The 22,275-nt window shown below is 43.3% G+C and overlaps 1 protein-coding gene across 1 annotated transcript in view; it reads left to right on the forward strand.

Annotated features, from left to right (window-relative positions):
- The window catches only part of RSBN1 (round spermatid basic protein 1), a 41,327-nt gene extending 20,083 nt beyond the window's left edge, over positions 1 to 21,244 (forward strand). The window contains exons 2-7 of the mRNA XM_044286391.1: positions 9,063 to 9,736; positions 11,737 to 11,874; positions 12,061 to 12,203; positions 16,585 to 16,752; positions 16,942 to 17,050; positions 18,965 to 21,244. Of these exons, the coding sequence (XP_044142326.1) occupies positions 9,063 to 9,736; positions 11,737 to 11,874; positions 12,061 to 12,203; positions 16,585 to 16,752; positions 16,942 to 17,050; positions 18,965 to 19,360 (1,628 nt within the window). The 3' untranslated portion in view covers positions 19,361 to 21,244. The remainder of the gene's footprint in view (positions 1 to 9,062; positions 9,737 to 11,736; positions 11,875 to 12,060; positions 12,204 to 16,584; positions 16,753 to 16,941; positions 17,051 to 18,964) is intronic.
- The last annotated feature ends 1,031 nt before the right edge of the window (positions 21,245 to 22,275 follow it).

Raw genomic sequence — 22,275 nt, forward strand, 5'->3', positions numbered from 1 at the left:
ATCCGTTCAAAACGGATCCGCCCGAACGCTAGTGTGAAAGTAGCCTTAGTTAGCGGCTCGTTCCTCTGCTCTGACCAATTCTGCATGCAGGGCCTTATGGCTGAAAAACTGGAGTGGGTCTCTGCAGTCAAAAAAGAGGCTTTGTGCAGTGTGAAGGAGAATATCTTTTTGGTTCGTCATTGGATGAGTTGTTAGAGAAAGCAGCAGACAAAAAAAGAAGAAATTTCCTGTACAAAATGTCTGTCTTTTCGTTCCTTTCAAACCCATAGAGAAGAGACAAGGACTTTAAACCTAGATCCCAGAGGGGATGAGAGGTTTAAAGGGTTTCTATCACCTCATTTTGACCTAATTAGCTCTCAGACACTAGCAATCTGCTAGTGTCTGATCTACCTAACAATGCTATTCTCAGATCCGTTTCCCTAAAAAACGAATTTTATTGATATGCGAATGAGCCTCTAGGTGCTATGGGGGTGTCTTTTCAGCACCTAGTGGCTTGGTCTACTCACACTCTATGCCGCCCATCTCGTCCGTCCAGCCCACCCATCTCCTCTGAAATGCGATCCCTCCTTCTGAGCCAGCGGACAAATTCTCGCTCCTGCGCAGTGCGCGTCTGTATTCGGCGCAGGCGCAGTGAATGTCTGAACGCTCCCCCCCCCCCCCCCCCTTTTTTTCTTGTGGTTTAAAAAAAAAATATCTTAACCCTAAGAATGAAGATGGAGACCTTGATCGGATGTCTGAAAATGTAATTGAAGAAGGGTATGTTGATTCTAGAAAGCCTAACTTCATGTATTCCTGCGGTCACGTGGGCCCAATTTTATTCAAGGGACCTTCAATGGAAGATATTGACAGCTTGGCAGGGGGGAAAACAACCCATAGAATTAAAAATGGACGTTAGGCCAGAAGTTAGTCAACCTAGAATGGTTGAATGCAAACAATTTGAGTCAGGGAACATCATGAATAATGAACGATTTACTATGCTTGACGACTGATGCAAGCGCTTGGGCTGGGGCACCCATATTCAAAATCTATCCTTACAGGGATCATGGAAGGGGCATCTGAAATCAGCCTCCTTAAATATGAAGGAGTTGATGGCAGTGAAGTTTGCAATTCTGGAGGTTCTTCCGTTAATTTCAGGCAGAAACTTGAGAATAATGTCAGACAACAGAACAGTGGAGGTACCAGATGCTGAAGTCTGATGTCAATGCTCAGCGACATTCTTCAGATAGACATGCAGTTTTGTTCTGCTATCTCGGCAGTCCACATAAAAGGGATGGAGAATGTACAGGCAGACTTTTTTTTTTTTTTTTTTTTTAAGCTCATTTAATTTCTCAAGGAGAATGGAGCCTGAATCTGAAAATATTCAGAAAGATAGCAGACAGTTGGGGTCTTCAGTGTGTAGGCCTTTTTGCTATGATTCAGAACAAAAAAAGTGAATAATTATATTTTTATTTTTCCTCTCCCCAGGACTGGGGACCTGGTCTAGATGCTTTTCTCCACAGGTGGAATTTTCCACTAGCTTATGCCTTCCCTCCCTTCTCCTTGATTCCCAGGGTTTTAAAAAAAATAAGTGAGGGTCATTCTAATAGCTCCATTTTGGCCCAAGAGACCATGGTTCACTTGGTTAAGGAAGGTGTCAGTGACGGATCCATGGGTTCTCCCAGCAACCCACAAGCTTCTTTCTCCCGGGCCAGTGTTTCACTCTCAGGTAGACAGTCTCCATCTGATGGCCTAAAACCTGAAAGGCTGCTTTTAGCTAGAAGAGGTTTTTCTGATGCATTAATAAATACAGTACTCTCTTTAAAAGTATGAAGAAAGTCACCGTTTCAATCTATGCTAGAGTCTGGATTTTTTTTTTGTCATTTGCAGGGTTACACTTTACAGACCTCCCATGTCTGGCTCCAGTTACTAAGATCTTAGAGTTTCTTCAGAAAGGGCTACAGTTAGGGTTGTTCCCCAACACCTTTAAAATTGGTTTCAGCATTATCGGCCCTTTTAAATGAACAGATTGCAGAAAATGCATGGGTTGTACGATTTATTTTTTATTCTTTTTAAATTGTCACCAAAAGTATCTAATTGGGACTTTGAATCTTGTTCTGAATGCTCTTGCTAAACCACCTTTTGAACCGATTGAGCAAATTCCAATTAAGATATTGTCTCTTAAAGGGAACCTGTCACCAGGATTGTGTGTATAGAGCAGAGGACATGGGTTGCTAGATGGCTGCTAGCACATCCGCAATGCCCAGTCCCCATAGCTCTGTATGCTTTTATTGTTTAAAAAACCCAATTTAATACATATGCAAATTAACTTAAGATGAGTCCTGCCCCTGACTCATCTCATGTTAAAGGGAACCTGTCACCCAAAAATCGCCTATTAAGCTGTTTACAGTACCTTATAGTGCTGTATAGTCGTTTCCTGATGCACTTTTTGTTAGTTTTGCAGCATGTATGCTCAGTCAGAAATCGATGTTATATTCAGCTGCTGCCCCGTGCTTCAAGTCAGGCTTGAAGTCACGGGGGCAGCGGCCTCGGCGTCTTACATGGCCCTCTCCCCGCCCCCTGCCTCTGTGACTGACAGCCGAAATCCGATTCCGGGACCGCGCTCAACGGCCGCATGCGCAGTAAAGGGCGGCAGGAGCGCGGTCCCGGCTGCCGCGCGTACTACGCGCCGTCTTACTTTCGCCGCACTGCGCATGCGCCCGACATCCTGTATCAAACGCGCCCGGCATCTGGGCGCGGGCGCGTTTGATACAGGATGTCGGGCGCATGCGCAGTGCGGCGAAAGTAAGACGGCGCGTAGTACGCGCGGCAGCCGGGACCGCGCTCCTGCCGCCCTTTACTGCGCATGCGGCCGTTGAGCGCGGTCCCGGAATCGGATTTCGGCTGTCAGTCACAGAGGCAGGGGGCGGGGAGAGGGCCATGTAAGACGCCGAGGCCGCTGCCCCCGTGACTTCAAGCCTGACTTGAAGCACGGGGCAGCAGCTGAATATAACATCGATTTCTGACTGAGCATACATGCTGCAAAACTAACAAAAAGTGCATCAGGAAACGACTATACAGCACTATAAGGTACTGTAAACAGCTTAATAGGCGATTTTTGGGTGACAGGTTCCCTTTAATATGCATATGTATCAAATCATTTTTATTTTATTTTTTTCACAATAAAAGCACACACAGCTATGAGGAATGGGTATTGCGGATGTGCTAGTGGCCATCTAGCAACCCATGTCCTCTGCTCTATACACACAATCCCGGTGACAGGTTCCCTTTAAATTGTCTTAGTTGCTCTTACCTCAGCTCGTAGAACTAGTGAGCTTCAGGCGATCTCTATTAATGCACCTTACACTACCATTTTATATGATAGTTATCAGACCTGACCCTGCATTTGTTCCAAAAGTGGCCACTGGGTTTCATAGGAGATTATCCTTTGTTGTAGACACCTTCCATCTTTCTTTGAGAATCCAACCTCGGAGGATAAGGCTTTCCATGGTCTAGATGTTAGGAGATGTTTAAATCATTACTTATCTAAGATTAAAGATTGGAGGAAGTCCTCCTCTGTTTATTCTTTTTCAGGGATAGAATAAGGGTCAGCAAGCATCTAAAAAAAAAAACCTTGGTAAGATGGATTACTTTTCTGCAGTATCCCTGGCCTATTCATCTTCTGGAAATGAACCTCCAAAAGGCCTTCACTCTCATTCTACTAGGGCAATCTCTACCTCTTAGGCAGAAAAAGCTGCTGTCTCTATCGAGGATATCTGTAAAGCAGCGGTCTGGTCTTCACCTTCTACCTTTTTTCAATCACTATCGTGTGCAGTGCAATTCACCTTCTGATCTTATCTTTTGGTTCTAAGGTGTTTTCAGCTATTATCCCACCCTAGGAGTTTCTTGGTTTTCACTCTCGTGGTGATGTCGTGAGTGAGGGGGGAAAAATGAAAATTACTCTTACCCACAACAGCTCCCATATTTCCCTTCCCTTTTCTTTGGTGATGGGGTGATTAATCACAGGTGTTGTAGCAAAAAAAGAGGGGGAGAATCCCCTCTGTTGTGGGTTCAGGAAAATCTAATTACCGGTAAGAGTAATTTTTTATTTTCTCTTATCTTGGAATGACCTTTTGTGACTTTGGAGTGAGTTAGGCTGCGTTCACATCTGCGGTGTGAACTCCTACAGTCTGGAGGACCTGGATAACACGGCGCACCACCAGATCCCCATGGGATCCAGCCACTTTCCAGCATCTATGCCAGCTTTCAGCCGGGTGATATATGCTGCATGTAGTACCTTTTTGTCTGGGAGAAAGCCTGTATATACACCGGATATAGTGGACTCCAGCAGCGTGTTCCTCTGCTGGTACAGAGTGCTGCAGTTCACAGCGCTGATGTGAACCAGGCCTGAGTAGTTTTCCATTAAGCTATGGTCTCAAGTTCCAATGATTGTCCCGGAACCAATGAATATTGTAACGTTGGGGACCACTGTATTATGGCGCGCTGACATGTGGCACATGCGCTGCAGAATGTCCACAGCATATTACAGTACCATCAAAGTAGATGAGATTTTCCAAAATCTCATCTGTGCTGTGGAAACTGACCTGCAGTGTGGATTTTAAGTAATGTGCACAGAATTATGGTGGAAAAACTTCAGAGATGTGCTGCCCACCAGTCAGGTACTGATGATCTAAGGATAGGAGCCCAGGAAACCCCTTTAAATAATGCGTGTCACCTCTCCTGATATGTCTGAGTAACTGCTTGCACTCCCTATACAATAATTCTAGTGCATCTATTCTTACATCCCTGTCTTGTGCCATTCCTCTATTATTCCTTCTATAAGTTAATGAATGATTTGCCAGCAGTCAATAATAAAGGTCCAAAAGGGTGTTACTAACTGGTGATGTGCCCCAGCACAGGCAGCCTGCGGCAGCACCGACTGAATATTGCCACTGTGCAGGGACACGCCCTCCACTGGTAACACCCATGTTTTTTTGCTGCCTGCTGGCAATTTATTCATAGGAATGACACATCATAGTTGTATGGAAGATACTTCAGAATTGCTGTTTTATTGAGAATGCAAGTAGTTAATAAATCAGACATGCCAGGGGAAGGGACAGGTCCTCTTCGAGGGTATGTTCATCATGCTAAAATCCACGGCAGAAAAAGCAGTAGCTGAAAACTGGTTGTTTTTGGCAAATTTGTCATTTGGTGGAGGTGGCGTTTTTGAAAGGGCATTTGGTTGAGGGTTTCTTGCTTGCTTGCTTGCTTGCTTTGACTTTTAAGGAATCCACAATCAAATCTTCTTCAAAGAAATAACATCACTTCTCAAGCGTTTTTTAAATTGGCTACTGGAAAAAACCTCTACCATTTTAGGCTAGTTTTCACACCTGCTTCAGGCTATTCCAGCAGAAAATGCTGGACATCGGCCAGACCAAAAAAAAACGTTCCAGGCAGTGGATTTTGCTCGACTGAATTCCGATCTATTTGCTGGGTAGCGGCCGGATCTCTGCTGGACCCCATTATAGTGAACGTGGTCTGGCAGGCGGAGGGCAGTATCCAGCAGGCTGTTCTATGCCAGAACAGCCCGCTGGAGAGGCAGCTGCAGGTGTGAAACTGGCCTTAGGCCTTATGCACACAACTGTGTGTGCCGGCCATGCCCGCACTGCGGACTGCAAAGCACAGGCACTGACAGTGTGTCCGCCATCTTCAGATGCAGACCCATTCACTTCAATCGGGTCTGTGATCCGCATCAAACGGTTCGGACTAGGGACTGACCGATTATCGGATTTACCGATATTATCGGCCGATATTCAGGATTTTGAACACTATCGGCATCTATTTTGCCGATATTCCGATAGTGTATGGGGAACACAGATCGCGCTGCTGACAGCGCTCTCCGTGTTCCCCTTAGCAGCACAGGGGAGAAGGAGCAGTGTCTCCTCCCCCTCTGTGCTGCTGCTGCTGCCGCCAATGTAAGGACAGGGGACAGGAGGAGGGGAGGAGCTATGGCCACTGCTCCACCAATGAAGATTAATCTATCATTCATTCATATACAGGAGGCGGGAGCTGCAGAATCACATTGCCGGCTCCCGGCCTCAATGAGCTGTAGCTGCGATCTGCGGTAGTTAACTCCTCAGGTGCCGCGGATCGCAGCTACTGCTCATAGAGGTCGGGAGCCGGCTATGTGATCCTGCAGCCAGCTCCCGCCTCCTGTATATGAATAAATGTGGGATTAAGCTTCATTGGTGGCGCAGTGTGCCCCCCAGTATCAGACATTGGTGGCGCAGTGCGCCCCCCCACCCCAGTCGCAGTGCGCCCCCCCCCCCCCACAGGATCCCCTCTCCCTTGCTCCTCCGATCGGAGCCCCAGCAGTGTAATGCTGGGGCTCCGATCGGTTACCATGGCAGCCAGGACGCTATTGAAGCCCTGGCTGCCATGATAAGCTCCATGCTGCTGTGTGCACAAAGCACACAGCAGCAGGGACAGTGTGAGCTCCTATTCACCCTGATAGATCTCTATCAGGGTGAATAGGACAAGGGTTCTAGTCCCTAAGGGGGCTAAAAGTTAGTTAAAAAAAAAAAAACGCCAAAATATTAAATATAAATGAAAAAGAAAGATTTACAAAAAAAATACACATTAACAATAAACATTAATTTTCAGCAGATTTGTGGGAATTTTTTCAAAAATGAAAATTCCCAGAATATAGGTATAAATTATCGGCTATCGGCCTGAAAGTTCACAAATTATCGGTATCGGCCCTAAAAAATCAATATCGGTCGATCCCTAGTTCACACCACAAAAAAGTAGTGCATGCACTACTTTTCTACAGTGCGGAGGCACGGACTGAAAACCGGTGCCCCTGTTTTCCGCCTCTGGATCGGTGGCATATTTTAGCCATGTTCCCTGCTCCTGCGTTCTCAGTCTTCTCCTCTGTGATCTTAGTTTTGTTGACTCCCCATTCAACCGGTTGCTTGCGCTGTCAGATACCTGCGCTGTGATGCGGTTGGTGTTCAGCTTCTCTATTCCTGAGCAGTTTATCTGTGGCTACACCGGTAACGGCATCATAGGAACGAATGGAATATTATATGTAGGTCAGAACCATGGCAACATGGAGACGTGCAAGCCAAGGACGATGTCGTAATGGTGCACTCACCTACTGTAGTCAGACAAATCCCTGGTAATCACATGGAGATTGTTCATATATGCCTGCCGGTAATGAAGTTCTGGGTAAAAATCATGATTACCTGGTATCCTCTAGTACTGAGAATAGTATGTGACTTGAGGTAAGCTGGTCTATATTGTAATCCATCTTCAAACCAGCGCCTGAATCTGAACACTTTGTGATGGCATGCAATTCAAAATGAATTATAGTAGCTGAGTTATTCACTGATATCTCTGTATAGCGCCACCTGCTGTTTGCTCTTTTTCTAAATTCTCTGTCCAGCTCACGGAGATGGAAGCACATGCTCGATTCCACCCTTCAACTGCAGCAGAAAGGACCCCCCCCTCAAACTGCCAGCTTAAAATCCTTTTTGCAGAACAATTGGAGCAGTGAATTCAGTTTGTTAGAAAGACTTCCGTGTTCTGTATATCAGATTTTCAGTTATTTGCATTAATTATGGGTTAACCCCTTTAAGAAAATGTCTTAAGAACAGGAAATGTTGTGTAAAAAATAAATAAAATAAAAATAATAATAAATTTAACTTTAAACTCCTCCTGCTGGGCCCTGTCATTTGTGCAGCAATTACATCACTGTCTCCCAGTGGTCATGTGGCCATAAGTTAGTGTTATGGCTGAGACCAGTTATTGGCTGCAGCAGTCATGTTGGTTTCATGGGTAATGGTGCTTTGTTTTATACCCTATTTCCTGCTCTTGGGTAAGGGTTTACAGACCTGTTCACACTTCATTGCTGGTGTCGTAGTTTCAGTCAAGCTGGTATTGTTGACAGAATAGTAAAATGCAGAGCTCAGAAGGGATCATCAGGATCTGTTTGGATTTGTGACATCGTTCATGGCTCTGTTATAAATTGTCCCTTAGGATACATTCACACGGCCGTATGTGTTTTGCAGATCTGCAACTTGCGGACCGCAGAACACAGATACTGGCTGTGTGCGTTCCGCATTTTGCAGAGCGCATATGGCCAACCCTATGATAGAAATAGAGTATGTCCTATTTGTTTTGTGGGGCCGCTGAACAGAAATACGGATGTGGACAGTACACCGTGTGCTGTCCGCATCTCTTGCAGCCCCATTGAACTGAGAGGGTTCGCATCTGTTCCGAAAAATTGCGGAGCAGATGAATAAATACAGTTGTGTGAATGCACCCTTATACAGAGAAGATGGGATGGGAAGGGGGGGCACCTAACTGCTGCAAAATGTGAATGGGGTCTAATGGTGCAGATTTAGATGCTTGGTGACCTATAAAAATAAAGGGACCAGTATAATCAGTGTTTCAGTGGTCTGTATGCTAATCTGGTTTAAAGAGTATGATGGCTGTTCCTACTGATTCAAAGGGTCACATATTTTAGGACATTATCTCAGCTGAGCAAATCCTGGGATCCATGTAGGTAATTCCCTTCAACAACTGTAACGGGGATCTTGCCTTAGTGGTGTGTTGGACATTTTTTCCACAACCGAAAAAAAAAAAAAAAAAATGTCCAAATAACCCTGAAATCTACATTATATTATGTTTCTGGAGATTACTGGCTAGATCATTCTAAAAATTAGTTAGTTATGGGCAGTTTTGATCCACTGCTCGATGACCAAGGAAGCAGTAATTGGCAGCTTAGTAGCACCATGTTTTCCTCACTGCTGCCCTTCCCAACACTTGCCCAGTCTCCTCTGGTCTCTGGCTACCATATGGCACCACCGCAACCAGTAACTGACTTAGGGGAGAAGTCAGTTACTGACTTCAGGCAACAGATTATTTTACCCCATGCAGCCCCTTTACAGTAGGCTGGGGTGGTGGTGGTGAAGAAACCATTGCAAACAAGCTCCATCTTTTGGTGTTTAAGGCTGTTTTGTCACACACTTACATATAGTGCTATTTGCTAAGTTATTTATATCTAACTTGTTGTTTCACAGAAATTACAGATGAAAATGGTAAATTTCAGAGATTGATAAAGGATGAGGAAGATGATGCTCTCCTCCTTAAAAAGCTCAAGAAGAAGAAGAAACATAGGGATGACTTAAGAGGCAGGAGGTTGAAAATGTACAACAAAGAGGTACAGACCCTTTGTGCCGGACTCACACGCATCAGCCAAGAAGTCGTGGATCAGTCCGAAGTGGAGGTGAACAAAGAGTCCAGTAGATATCTGAAGGATGAGCAGCTGTGTCGCTCTGACTTGGGCACCGAGGAATACAGAGTCCCCCAGGAGGTTCAGATGCCCTTTGCATCTCACCAGGAGCACTGCATTCGCACCAGTACGTTAAACGCAGGTTCCAAGTTCAGCAGGTTGATGCACGAGGAGAACCAGTCGAATGGTGGAGCCCCAGTTTTGCATGCCTACATGGATGAACTTTCCTTCTTGTCTCCTGTGGAGATGGAGAAATTTGCAGAGGAATTCCTGGACCGGACATTTTCGGAAAATGATAAGAATGCAGCCTACTATGCCCTGGCCATAGTACATGGTGCAGCTGCGTACTTGCCAGATTTTCTGGACTACTTTGCTTTCAACTTCCCGAACACCCCCGTGAAAATGGAAATCCTTGGCAAGAAGGATATTGCGACGACTACGATTGCAAACTTCCACGCGCAGGTTAGCTATCTTGTCTCTTTCTTAAAGGCCTTCTGTCAGCAGATTTGTAGCTATGAAACTGGCTGATCCTACATGTGCACTTGGCAGCTGAAGGCATCTGTGTTGTGTCCCATGTTCATATGTGCCCACATTGCTGAGAAAAATGTGGTTTTAATAAATGCAAATGAGCCTCTAGGAGCAACGGGGGCGTTGCTGTTACACCTAGAGGCTCCGCGCTCTCTGCAACTGACGCACCCTCTGCACCTTGATTGACAGGACCAGGCAGTGAAAACCTCATCATGCCTGCCTGGTCCCGTCTCTCCAAATGCAGAGGGTGCGTCAGTTGCAGAGAGCGTGGAGCCTCTAGGCGTAACAGTAACGCCCCCATTGCTCCTAGAGGCTCATTTGCGTAGATTAAAACCTCATTTTTCCCAGCAATGCGGGCACATATGAACATGGGACCAACACAGATGCCATCGGCTGCCAAGCGCACATGTAACAGGTCAACCAGTTTCATAGGTACAAATCTGCTGACAGCTGCCCTTTAAATAAATTTCCACATTTTAGAGGATGTCAAAGAAATTCCATTTGAGTTCACATTTCTACTTTTTGGATTTGTGCATGTGATGAAAATAGTCCGCAAGCCTTGTGGTTATTGGGTTTAGAATTCCATAAGAAATGTCTGACAAATCTTATCTTAACCTGGTTTAATAAAAAAACAGAGCCACGTAAGAGGAAAGACACTTGCAGGGTTTTTTCAGCTTTATACCCCTTTTAAAATTTGGCCAGGATTGTGCTGGATCAAAAAAAATAGAATGTACTCGCCTGCTCCACCCTGCTACTTTTTGGCGCCGAGGCCCTGATGTGCACCACTTCTTGGCTTTAGTCGTCTTGATGGGGTGAGGTGCGCCGCTGCAGCCATTCACTGGCCTCAGCAATGAAGTGTCCTCAAGCAGCATGTCACTGCTGAGTCATTTGCTGCTTTAGAGCACATTACTGCTGAGGCCAGTGCATGCCTGTAGCGGTGCCCATGACCCCCTCTGAAGTTTACAGGCTGGGGGGTTTTACCAGTTGGGGAGTGGGATGTCCCTGCACAATATGGAACTGGCAGCACAGATTGGATAGTGTCAAATTGTGCAGGAACACATCCCCAACTGGTAACACCCAAGTGGTCCTTTATTGCAGTCTGCTGGCAATTCGCCTATAAACTTCTAGTAGGAATGATAGAAGAATGGTACAATACAGAGTCTTCAGACTAAATGCCCCTGAATTGTTACTATATGGGAAATGCAACTAGTTGCTAAAGCCCTAGCCACAGAATTGGGGGATAACAAACTAATTGTTGGGCTGCTGGGACTCCCACCAATGCAGAGGATCACATTCCTCCATCAGAATGGAGCTACAGGTCGAGCATGTGTCATTCCATTCATTCTCTAAGTGCCTTTTTATGCTTTAGGGTACTTTCACACTTGCGTTTTTCTTTTCCGGCATATAGTTCCATCACAGGGGCTCTACACCAGAAAAGAACTGATCAGTTTTATCCCCATGCATTCTGAATGGAGAGCAATCCGTTCAGGATGTCTTCAGTTCAGTCATTTTGACTGATCAGGCAAAAGAGAAAACCACAGCATGCTACGGTTTTATCTCCGGCGAAAAAAACTAAAGACTTGCCTGAATGCCGGATCCGGCATTTTTTTCCATAGGAATGTATTAGTGCTGGATCCGGCATTCAAAATGCAGGATCCGTCCTTCCAATCTGCGCATGTGCAGACCTTTAAAAATGAGAAAAAAATAAATCCCGGATACGTTTTGCCTGACACCGGAAAAACGGATCCGGTATTGCAATGCATTTTTCTGACTGATTAGGATCCTGATCAGTCAGAAAAATGACATGCGTTTGCATACAGTTTGCCTTGTCAGTTCAGGCAATGGATCTGCCTGCCGGAATCGTACAATGCAAGTGTGAAAGTACTCTTAGATTGCTTGCTGTTTCTTTACTTGGTCCCCATCATTTGTTGCAGGTCAGCAGGACGTATTGTTGTGGCACTTATAGAGCTGGTCCAATGAGGCAGATCAGCTTGGTGGGAGCAGTTGATGAAGAGGTTGGAGACTTTTTTCCAGAGTTCTTGGACATGTTGGAGGAATCTCCTTTTCTAAAGGTTTGTTAAATAAATAAAAACTCTAAATGTATAATGCTTCTATGTGGTTTTTTTTTTTTTTTTTTTTTTTTTTTTATATTGGTTTTGATTCATTATTGTATTGGTATTTCTCAGGTTGTTAACAATCTGTTGAATATGAACATCCTGAAGATGATGGAGTATCATTTATTCCCAATGTTTTTGCAGATGACTTTGCCCTGGGGGACAATGTCTACACTTAAGCTCCAGTGCAGATCGCAAAGTGATGATGGCCCAATCATGTGGGTGAGACCAGGAGAGCAAATGATCCCTACAGCAGACATGCCAAAGTCCCCTTTCAAAAGGAGAAGGTACAAGTCTGGGGTATAGAGATATTGTGGAATTGTTCCATTAATAATTTTGGTTTTGTTTTTGTTCAGTAGCTTACTATTTTAACCCCTTTAAACCTTGTACACCTTTGGGGGCAATTTATTTTTATTGCATTGTAATAATATTTTAAATTTTGGGGGCCATTTATGAAGAGAGGTGTTTTAAACGCCTGTCTTAATAAGGCCTCTGTGCTGGCGGAGGGTGGCCAAAATTATGTACAGGAGCCGGCCCCTTCATAACTCCACCGTCGGTCTAAATGTAAGACTGCTTCTTTGCCGTCTTACATTTGGACCATTTTCTACTCCTAAAACAGGTGTAGAAAATGAATAAGATGGGCCTGTCCACCACACCCTCTTTTTTTTTTTTTTTTTTTTTTTTTTTTTAAGACCTAGCGCGTGTGTGGAAGAGCCGCAGATTTCAGCGCCTGTTGCGCTGCAATCTGCACCTGAAGTACGCCTAATATAGACATATTTCAGGTTAATAAATGACCCCCTTTTGAATCCATGTCTCTGCAGTCTTGCGCAGGGGTCAAGGCCTGGGAAAAAAAGTGTGGGAACTCACCCAAGATCCACTGCAAACCCCCCCCCCCCCCCTCTCCAAAAAATAAAAAAAGCACAGAAAATCTAGCATGCTGTAATTTGTGTCGCTGCGGACAAAAAAAAAAAAAAACACTTTTAGAAAAGTTTGTCCTGGGATTCGAACTCATGACCTCTACACATCAGAGGCAAGGCATTTACCCTCACAGACATAAAAGCTGTCTAGCTAGTTGCTTAAAAAAAAAGAGTTCTACTTATACCTAGTGTGCTGATACCTAGTGTGCAACCATACACATAACAGCTGCCCCAACACACCCAGCTCTGCTACATCCATACACAGTGGACAGCTGTCATGTGTATGGTTGTACACTAGGTATCAGTACACTAGGTATAAGTAGAAGTCTTATATTTTTATTTTTTTTTTAAGCAACTACCTAGACAGCTTTCATGGCTGTGAGGGTAAATGCCTTCCTCTGATGTGTAGAGGTCGTGAGTTCGAATCCCAGGACAAACTTTTCTGAAAGACATTCTAAATGATCTCGTAGCTATGTGTCAGCTGCGAACGCTCTGCCCGAAGTGACTGAACATACTCGCAGCGTATCTGGCCGACAGAAGAAGTGAAGGAGATGATGTCAGTAGGGGGCGGGGCGCCATGAGAGGAGTCACGGTGAGGCAGTCGCAGGCAGCAGCACCGCACAGGCAGCTTCCTCTCAACTGAAGCCGCTCCTCCTCCCTTAGCCTGCCCTGCACAGTGCGCTCCGTCTCCCCCTGTGAATCTGATTCTGAAGCCGCGTTCTCCTGGCTTCCTGGCTTGAGGCTGAAAGGGAACGGCGTTCCTGCCATGAAAAAAGTGCAGGAACGCCGTTCCCACGCGTTCCCCCTCCACTCGTCCCCTGGTCTTGCGTCTCTCTAATACAGGATCTTAATTTTCACTCTGTTCCTTCAGGGAGCTCTGACCTTATACACATTATAGCTCAATTCCTATCTTATTGATACGAATGTGGCTAAGGGCTATTTATTACACTGACAGATTCAATCATTGGTCAGATGGCCGTTTACACACACAGATCTTTTGTTATACACAACTATTGAACTGATTGGACCGAAATTGGTCCAGTGATCTGTTGGTGTAATGCAGCCCTTATAGGGAACCTGTCTCCGGGATTTTGGGTATAGAGCTGAGGACATTGGTTGCAAGATGGACTCATCTCAGGTTAAATTGCATATGTATAAAATCTTTTTTTTTTTTTTTTTTTAACACAATAGAAGCACACAGAGCTCTGAGACAGATGGAGGGGGCTTCCCCTGTCATGAGTGTCACAGATGTGGACCGCTCTGTCCCATGACACGGGTTGCACTTCAGATGATTGATCTATTTCAGACCTGCTCAACCTGCGTCCCTCCAGCTTTTGTAAAACTACAACTCCCACAATGCCCTGCTGATAGCTGTAGGCTGTTAGGGCATGCTGGGAGTTGTAGTTTTGCAACAGCTGGAGGGCTGCAGGTTAAGCATGCCTGATCTATTTCATGCATTCGGTCTCGCGTGCCCCTAGATTGAACATAGATCTCACCCCATCACGCTACTACCATCTGTATTTAAAAGGCCAATTAATTAGGGGTTCAAAGAAAACCCCACAGTGCCTAACTCGCAAGCCACACTAATGGCAAATACACGGTAACGTAAACTGCACTTATACACTTAAAGATGGAGGTTACTGTGCTTGTTCCGGGCACAAGGCAAAACCATTAAGATATGCTTTAATGTACTAAAAATGTACAAACGCTTTGTCACACGGATCAAAATTACGTTGTGATGACACTGACAAGAACAATGCCTTCTTTCTTCTGTCAATGGCCTGGTGGTGGAGAAAAATGAACTTTTTAAAATATGCGCAAGAAGTATTCGAGCTCTAGGAAGTGGGCTCATGCGGTTTGAGCACCGCTCCAGCGACGCCTCTGGTGCTCCATAATGACGCCCCTCCGAAGTAGTTCACGCCCCCTGCCTTTAGATTGACTGCACTAGACAAGGTTCTTAATACTTGGCAAATTGCCTGATAACAGTCAGTTCCAGGGATAGGAGAATGTGGAACACAACCCAATGTAGATCGGACCAGCAAATTGTGTCGTTGAAAGGTTGAAAATACCCCATGGATATCCAAGGCACAATGTGTTTTAATAAGTGGCGGCCAGACGTTCAGAAGCTTCCGAGCATCCATCACTCCGCCATTTCCATAACTCCCATACCTGGGAATGGGAGCTATGCAAACAGCATATGTGCACCCAAAATGGAGCCATTAAAAGATTAACTCCTCCGTTAAATGGCTAGTTAAGTAAAAAAAAAAAATGCTAACATAAACGGAAAAAAATTCACTATCCAAAAAAAGACTGCAGCTCAAACTTCTTCCATAGGGATGTTGGTAATTAGGGTACGTTGATAGTGTCTTTAAGGTGCAATCGATCACTGGATTTAAAGTTTTATGTTCCCTTCACGTTCAGATTTTTCATCTCCTGAGTGTTATAGCAGAGAACTGAACATAGTGAGGTACCGCAACTCTTCAATAGACAAATGTGTTCAGAATTCAGTTGTCTTGCCCACCCTTATATACTCAGGTGGGCGTTAATTAATTAGGCCATTTATACACTCCTGAAAGTGAAACTCCAAAACGCTCTATTAAAAAATCGGCAACAAAAACATAGCATCCATACATAAAATCCCCAGTCAGCATATATTCCAATAAGATGACATTTCACAGGTAAAACATGTTTCCCCTATCACAGCTTTCATATAGGCAATACAAATGAAAAACCGCATTCCTCTTATCTAGCGGTATTCACATACAGAAACGCACATTCTTCCCAACCATATTAATACATAACTTTTTTAGAAATTTCCTATCACCCCCTTCAGACAGGTCTTAATATCAAATTCTATATTTAACCCATCAGGTTGCAATTTACCCAAACTATAAATCTATTCTACTTCTTTTCTGTTTAATTTTTATAGTCGGATCCTCCCCTCTCCATTTCATCTGTACCTTCTCTAAAGCCACGAACTTTAGACCCTGTGGGTTTTTATGGTGTGCTTACTTGAAATAAGTCGAGACACACTGTGTATCGATTTTTTTTTTTTTTTTTTTTTTTTTTTTTTTTATATATTTGTTATGTGTTCTTGTAAACAGGTTTTTTATTTCTTAAATGTCCGTCCAACATACTGGAGGCCACATGGGCACTCCAGCATGTAAATGACCCCCATGCATTCACAGGTTAATTCACCTTGCTGTTTGAAGTCGCCTCCCCAGTCCGCAGTTGTCTATTTTCTCTTGTGCGCATCTTGCATGCCGCACCATGTAAATCAATGTTTTTTGCTTTTCTGTTGATGTATAGGCAAACAACTATGGACCAATTCGTCCTTACTGCTTGGTGCCTTTTTATACACTACAATTGGCTTATCTGGGATTAATCCTCCAAGAACCGGATAACTCTTCAAAACAGCCCAGTTTTTTCCAACTGCATTTTTTTTAATCAAACCTATTGCTAAATTGAGTAATAAATGCCAATCTCATTTTCTGGTTATTTTCATTGGAGGTCTGTTTGTCACCCCCCCTGTACATAATTTTTTTTTTTGTCTGCTCTCCTTTGCAACCTTATCTTTACATTCCCTCAAAAGACATTCCTATAATAGTCATTTATTTCTGTGCAATTAAGGTGAATTCTTTTAAATTTGCTTTTGGGAATATTTTTCAGCCAAAAAATAAATAAATATGTACGGTATGTGGTCACTTACTATTTAAGGGGTTAATATTTTTCTCACTTTGTATAATTGCAGGACTATGAATGAGATAAAGAATCTATCGTACTTGCCACGCACTAGTGAGCCCAGGGAAGTTCTTTTCGAGGACCGAACAAGAGCTCATGCCGATCATGTTGGTCAAGGTTTCGACTGGGAAAGTACGGCTGCAGTAGGGGTTCTGAAGGCCGTGCAGTTTGGAGAATGGTAGGCTCACATTGTTATACAGGAATACCATGCTACTTATGTTTCATAAAATAGGGACAGTGTTTTTTTGGGGAAAAGTATTTGAAAAAGCCAAGAATAGTACAAGTTTCAGTATAAAATATTGTAAATGGCTATAAAGTTACTCTACAGTGGAAAGCAGTTCTTAATGTATCATTGTCCCATCCTTAGGAGTGATCAGCCTCGCATAACCAAAGATGTGGTCTGCTTCCACGCAGAGGACTTCTCCCACGTTGTGCAGAGGTTACAGCTAGATCTCCATGAGCCTCCTGTCTCCCAGGTAATTCTTTTATACCATTTTACGTTTCCTTGGCTGTTCTGGTATGGAAGCCCAGACATGTATTCTTCTCACAAAGACACCCTGTATTTTAAAAATCTCCTAAATCCCCCTACAAAGTCTTGGAATAAAAAAACATGATCTACTCCCCGTTTGTCCAGCACCATTCTGTGCAGCACTGATCTGGACTGTCGGCTTACAAACCGCAGTGGTGACGTGCTTGGATACAGCATGTAACTTGCTGCAGCTAATCACTGTCCTCAGCAGTGGTGCAGTCTAAAGCTGAGGACAGTAATTGGCTGCAGCAGTGACGTGTCAAATCCAGGCCAGTCACTGTGCATGTCAGACACTGACCTGCTGACAACAGTGAACATCTGCAGCAGTCACTTGCCTATTCCAGGCACATCACCACTGCAGTCGATCAGCTGTTTTGAGAAGGCAGCGGCGCTCCTGTGAATGCTGCAGCCTTCTCGCAGCTTACCAAGCACATCGCCGTACATGGTATAGTGGCTGTGCTTGGTATTCTGCTCATCTCCATTCACTTGAATGGGGCTGAGCTGCTCCTAGGCCACGTGACACATGAATGTGTCATCACTCGGCCAAGGAAAAGCAGAGAGAAGGCGGTGGCGCTCAAAGGAGTGCCACTGCTTTCTCAAACAGCTGAAAAACATATAAAGGTGTTTTACTGAGATTTTCATATTTTTAAGTAGAATCTGGCCTGTGACCAGCTGTTCACCATGGGTCCAACTTCCTAAAAAGGGCTTTCCACAACTTAAAAATTGATGGCTTAACCTCAAGATGTCATGAATATTTGATCGAACCCCACCGATCAGCTGTTTGATGGACATGATGAAAACAAGACCTTTGTGTAGCTCAGTCCAGTTCAAGTGAATGGAATTGAGCTGCAGTACAAAGCACAGCTGTATTACAGTATACAGCATGGGCATGTGTGGAGTCTATCGATGACCTGTTTAATTAATCCTTTTAATGTTTTAGTTTTTACTAGGGAATATATATATATATATATATATATATATATATATATATATATTATATTATATTTTAGTTTAGTTTGTAGTCCCTGAGGTAGGGAAAATTTGCATTTAGCACTAGTACATTATAAATGTAAATGATAAATTAATAAAGCCCTTAGTTGGTGGTCAATTTATCATTTACATTTTTAATATACGAATGCCAATTTCCACACCATCACCCCTATTCCCCGCCCCCCTCCTCACTGACTTTATTAACCCCTATCAGACCTCAGATGAATATGTGCACTACGTCCTGACGCTGTACGGGGTCAGGACAGTGCAGCGTGGGCCCCATAAAAGAAGACCAGGGAGAGTGAGTATCGGAAGGGCCTGCTGCGCTTCTTCCCTGCTCCCGCCACCCAATGCATACTAGTGCGAGCTTCCATAATGGAAGCACTCCCTAGTATTCACTTTATCGGTATATCGGCAAGGTTAGATGCCCATACCAATAATGTACAAAATCCTGAATATCGGCCGATATATCAGTATTTCTGATAATTGTCGATCCCTAGTTTTTACCCTCTTGGTATGTTCACATTGCTTTTTTTGCCATGGAACTATGGCGCTGAAATTTCGCTGGTAGCCATGTGGTTTTTGCCTCATTTCTTTAAATGGGAGCCAGCTCTGAGGATCATGTAGCAACGGCTTAAATCCATGGCTGTGCCGAGTGGCGACATAACCATTCTTGCCGCGGCTTTAAGCTACCACTCTGTGATCCTCAGCGCTGCCTATAATTTATAAGGAACAGGATGCAGAAACGCTGCAGCGGTATTTTGGCAAAATGCCGGGACAGCTGTCAGCAGTAAAACATGTGAATGGCCCTGCCTTTTCAGTCTAGATTCTGAATGTCTTTTTAATTATAATTTTTTTTTTTTACCTACAGTGTGTTCAGTGGGTCGATGAAGCGAAGCTCAATCAGATGCGTCGAGAAGGCATCCGTTATGCTCGGATCCAGTTGTGTGATAATGACATTTATTTCATCCCCCGCAATGTCATTCACCAATTTAAGACTGTGTCAGCAGTGTGCAGCCTGGCCTGGCACATACGCTTGAAGCAATACAGCTCCAACAAAGAAAAAACAGGACCTGTAGGAACGGACGACAGCTCTGAAGTTAAACCTCCAGAGGATATTCTGACCGCTGTCAAAAGGGAAGCGGAGGAAACTCCTCTCTCTGCACCAACACAAGGACCTTTTGTAGCACCACTCCTTCCATCACAGAGGCTGGACATCCAGCCGTCACCAACACAAACTCCTAATGCATATCGCTCAGATTTGTAGATAAATTATTCTGAAGATTTATTCTTTTTTTTTCTTTTTCTTTTATTGTGTTTCTTAAACCTATTTTTTAAAACTTTTGATGTGAAGGTATAGTTTTATAACAGACTGACTTTATTCCTGTAATTTCCAAATAACTCCAATACTGGTTTCATAAACCTTTTATCTAGGTTTCTATTCGCTGACATGGCCAGCCCGGGACAACAGAATATGTCACTTAAGGAACACTGCTGGCAAAAAAGTGTGTTTATGCGTACAAAAAGAACTTTCTACATTTTGATGTCGTTTCAATATACCTTTTGTGTGGCAGGGATAGGAGTCTCACAAACTTTTATTTTTTTTTTTTTTTTTTTTTTTTTTTAAAGCTTGGGATAAATGAGCACTTTTAGTAATGTTTGTTAATGTGGTTGGTTGACATTATGAAATAAACCGCATTTGTAGTTTTTTTACTTTTTTTGTTTCCTAAAATTATGACCAGGCTAAATATTAGCTGGATAATTCGGTCATATACCAGTTAATATAACAACTGGTCTGACTTCTTTATTTTTTAATATTTCAGATTTTTATTTTTACAAAAATGATCTCAGAAGGATTTTATTTTCTATATTTATTCTCCTCTTTTAATTTGGGTTTTCTTTATTTCTATATTTATTTATTTTTATTATATGCTTTCTGACTTTTTATAATTTTTTTTTTTTTTTTGATCGAGGACATACTCGTCAGATTCCAGCACTTACCATTTGGTATTTTCATATTTTAAAATTCCATTTAAACAAAACGAATGGAATAGAATTTTAAATAGCGGTGGGGTCTATGGGTCCCGATTTTCTTAGCCTAGCTACTTGTTAAAAGGGTTAGTGGATTGGTCCATTAAAGCAACTAGTGTTCTAATATTGGCTGCAATATTCTTATTTTTTACACTATACTGTTGTAAAGTTTGGTTATTTCATTGGTATTAGAGACTTTAGCAGAATAAAAGGGTTTCTGGACTTTAATGCTAAGCTTTTTAATGCAGTGACTTACTAAGAATAATCATGCTGTAAGCAATGTTCACACCAATCCTGGATTACTAGGAGGTTAACTGTGTAAAGACATTGCCTGGAATGGCATTGTGGTGCCATTATTGTACTACTGTATGTAGGATTGGATGCAGTTTACAGTTTCAAAGTCTCCAGGTACCGGTGTCCTTTTTTTTTTTTTCTCACCGATGATGGCTTCTAGTTGAATTGTTTGAGCATCTTGTTCTTCCATGTTAAGTAATATCTTATTTATGGCTTGTTACCTGGCTCCTGATTTTGTTAAAACGCACCTTCCATGGGTCTCTGGCAATCAGTAGCACACTTGGAACAATGAACTCTGAGTCCAGTACTGGTGGAGATCGAAGGTAGCAAACTCCACATTGCTGTTCTTATACAGATATTTCCGCACCAGCTCCACAATTGTGAACCACTAAAATGCCTCATGCACCCTGTTGGCATTTCTATAAGAGCCTTGTATGTATTTTTTAATAACTATGTATAAAAAAAAAAAATCAAGTGGGTGGCGCTGTTTTTGTCTCTTGAAATATAACCAGCTGTGTAGGAACTTTATATACAGTATGACAAATCTAAAGTTTGAATAAACGAATTCTGATGTTAGCCTTCAGGGTTATAAGCATACACTTCAGTAATGTGTTGCAATACAATGCAGGTCAAGTGAGCCACTTTCTGTTGTATGATTTAAAAAACAAACAAAAAAAAAAACTTTTTTTTAAAAATAGTTATCACCGTGGCAGTAGCAAAAATTGATTTTATGATTGTATAAAAGATAAAGCCAAATAGATTTTGAGCATATGGTTCTTAAATGAGCTTTATTTTAATTTAGAATTAAATGGATTATTGTAAATTCTCCGCTTGTCCGAGCTCATGATTTTTGTAGGTACCCTTGGAGGAGTGCAGTAAGTTTGACGCAGGGAACTTCTATTGCTATTGTACTTGCGTTTTCACGTGTGTGAAGAGGATCAAGATGAGGGGAGTATGGTAATCACAGGGTAAGTATAATCCCCCCTCCCCCCCCCCCCCTTCCTCCCCATCCATCCTCAGTCTTTAGTCTGGATTAATCTTTTAATTTAACCGACCTCGCCTTGCTGCCCACTCCTTCCCTCTGTGGCCCGGCGCTGCTGTTTCCACAGCGCTGGCATCCCCTCCATTGGCGGCCATGCATCTAGCCTCTGGGCATCGTGTATCCCTGGCTTTGCGACCTACTAGGCCGCACTTTCCATGCGCCTTGATGTCCTTCTGAAGCTCCGCCCCCAGTGTTATGCTTGCTATATTGCTATAGCTTTGTGGCATAGTGGTTTGACTGTGGCGATGCTCCCATATGCACCAGCAGAGGCGTAGTTTTTCCTCACTTCCCCCTTACCAAGTCCACTGGCATGGTCTTGATTCACTTCCATACAGTGCCTTGCAAAAGTATTCATGCCCCCTTGACTTTTTTTCGTATATTGGTGTCTCACAACCTGGAATTAACATGGATTGTTTGAGGATTTGCATCATTTAATTTACAGAACATGCCCACAACTTTTGAAGAGGTTTATTTTTTTGTGAAGCAAACAACAAATAGGACAAAATAACTGAAAAAGTCAATGTGCATAACTAAAGTCAATACTCTGTCGGGCCACTTTTTGCAGTAATCACAGCTCCAAGTCGCTTTGGATAAGTCTCTAGGAGCTTGCCACATCTTACCACTGGGATTTTTGCCCATTCCTTCTTACAAAACTGCTCCAGCTCCTTCAAGTTAGATGGTTTGCGCTTGTGAACAGCAATCTTTAAGTCTGACCACAGATTTTCTATTGGATGAAGATCTGGGCTTTGACTAGCCATTCCAACACATTTACATGTTTCTCCTTTAAAGGGTTTCTGTCACCTTAAGCGATGTGC

This window comes from Bufo gargarizans, chromosome 3, assembly GCF_014858855.1.
Source record: "Bufo gargarizans isolate SCDJY-AF-19 chromosome 3, ASM1485885v1, whole genome shotgun sequence".
NCBI lineage: Eukaryota > Metazoa > Chordata > Amphibia > Anura > Bufonidae > Bufo > Bufo gargarizans.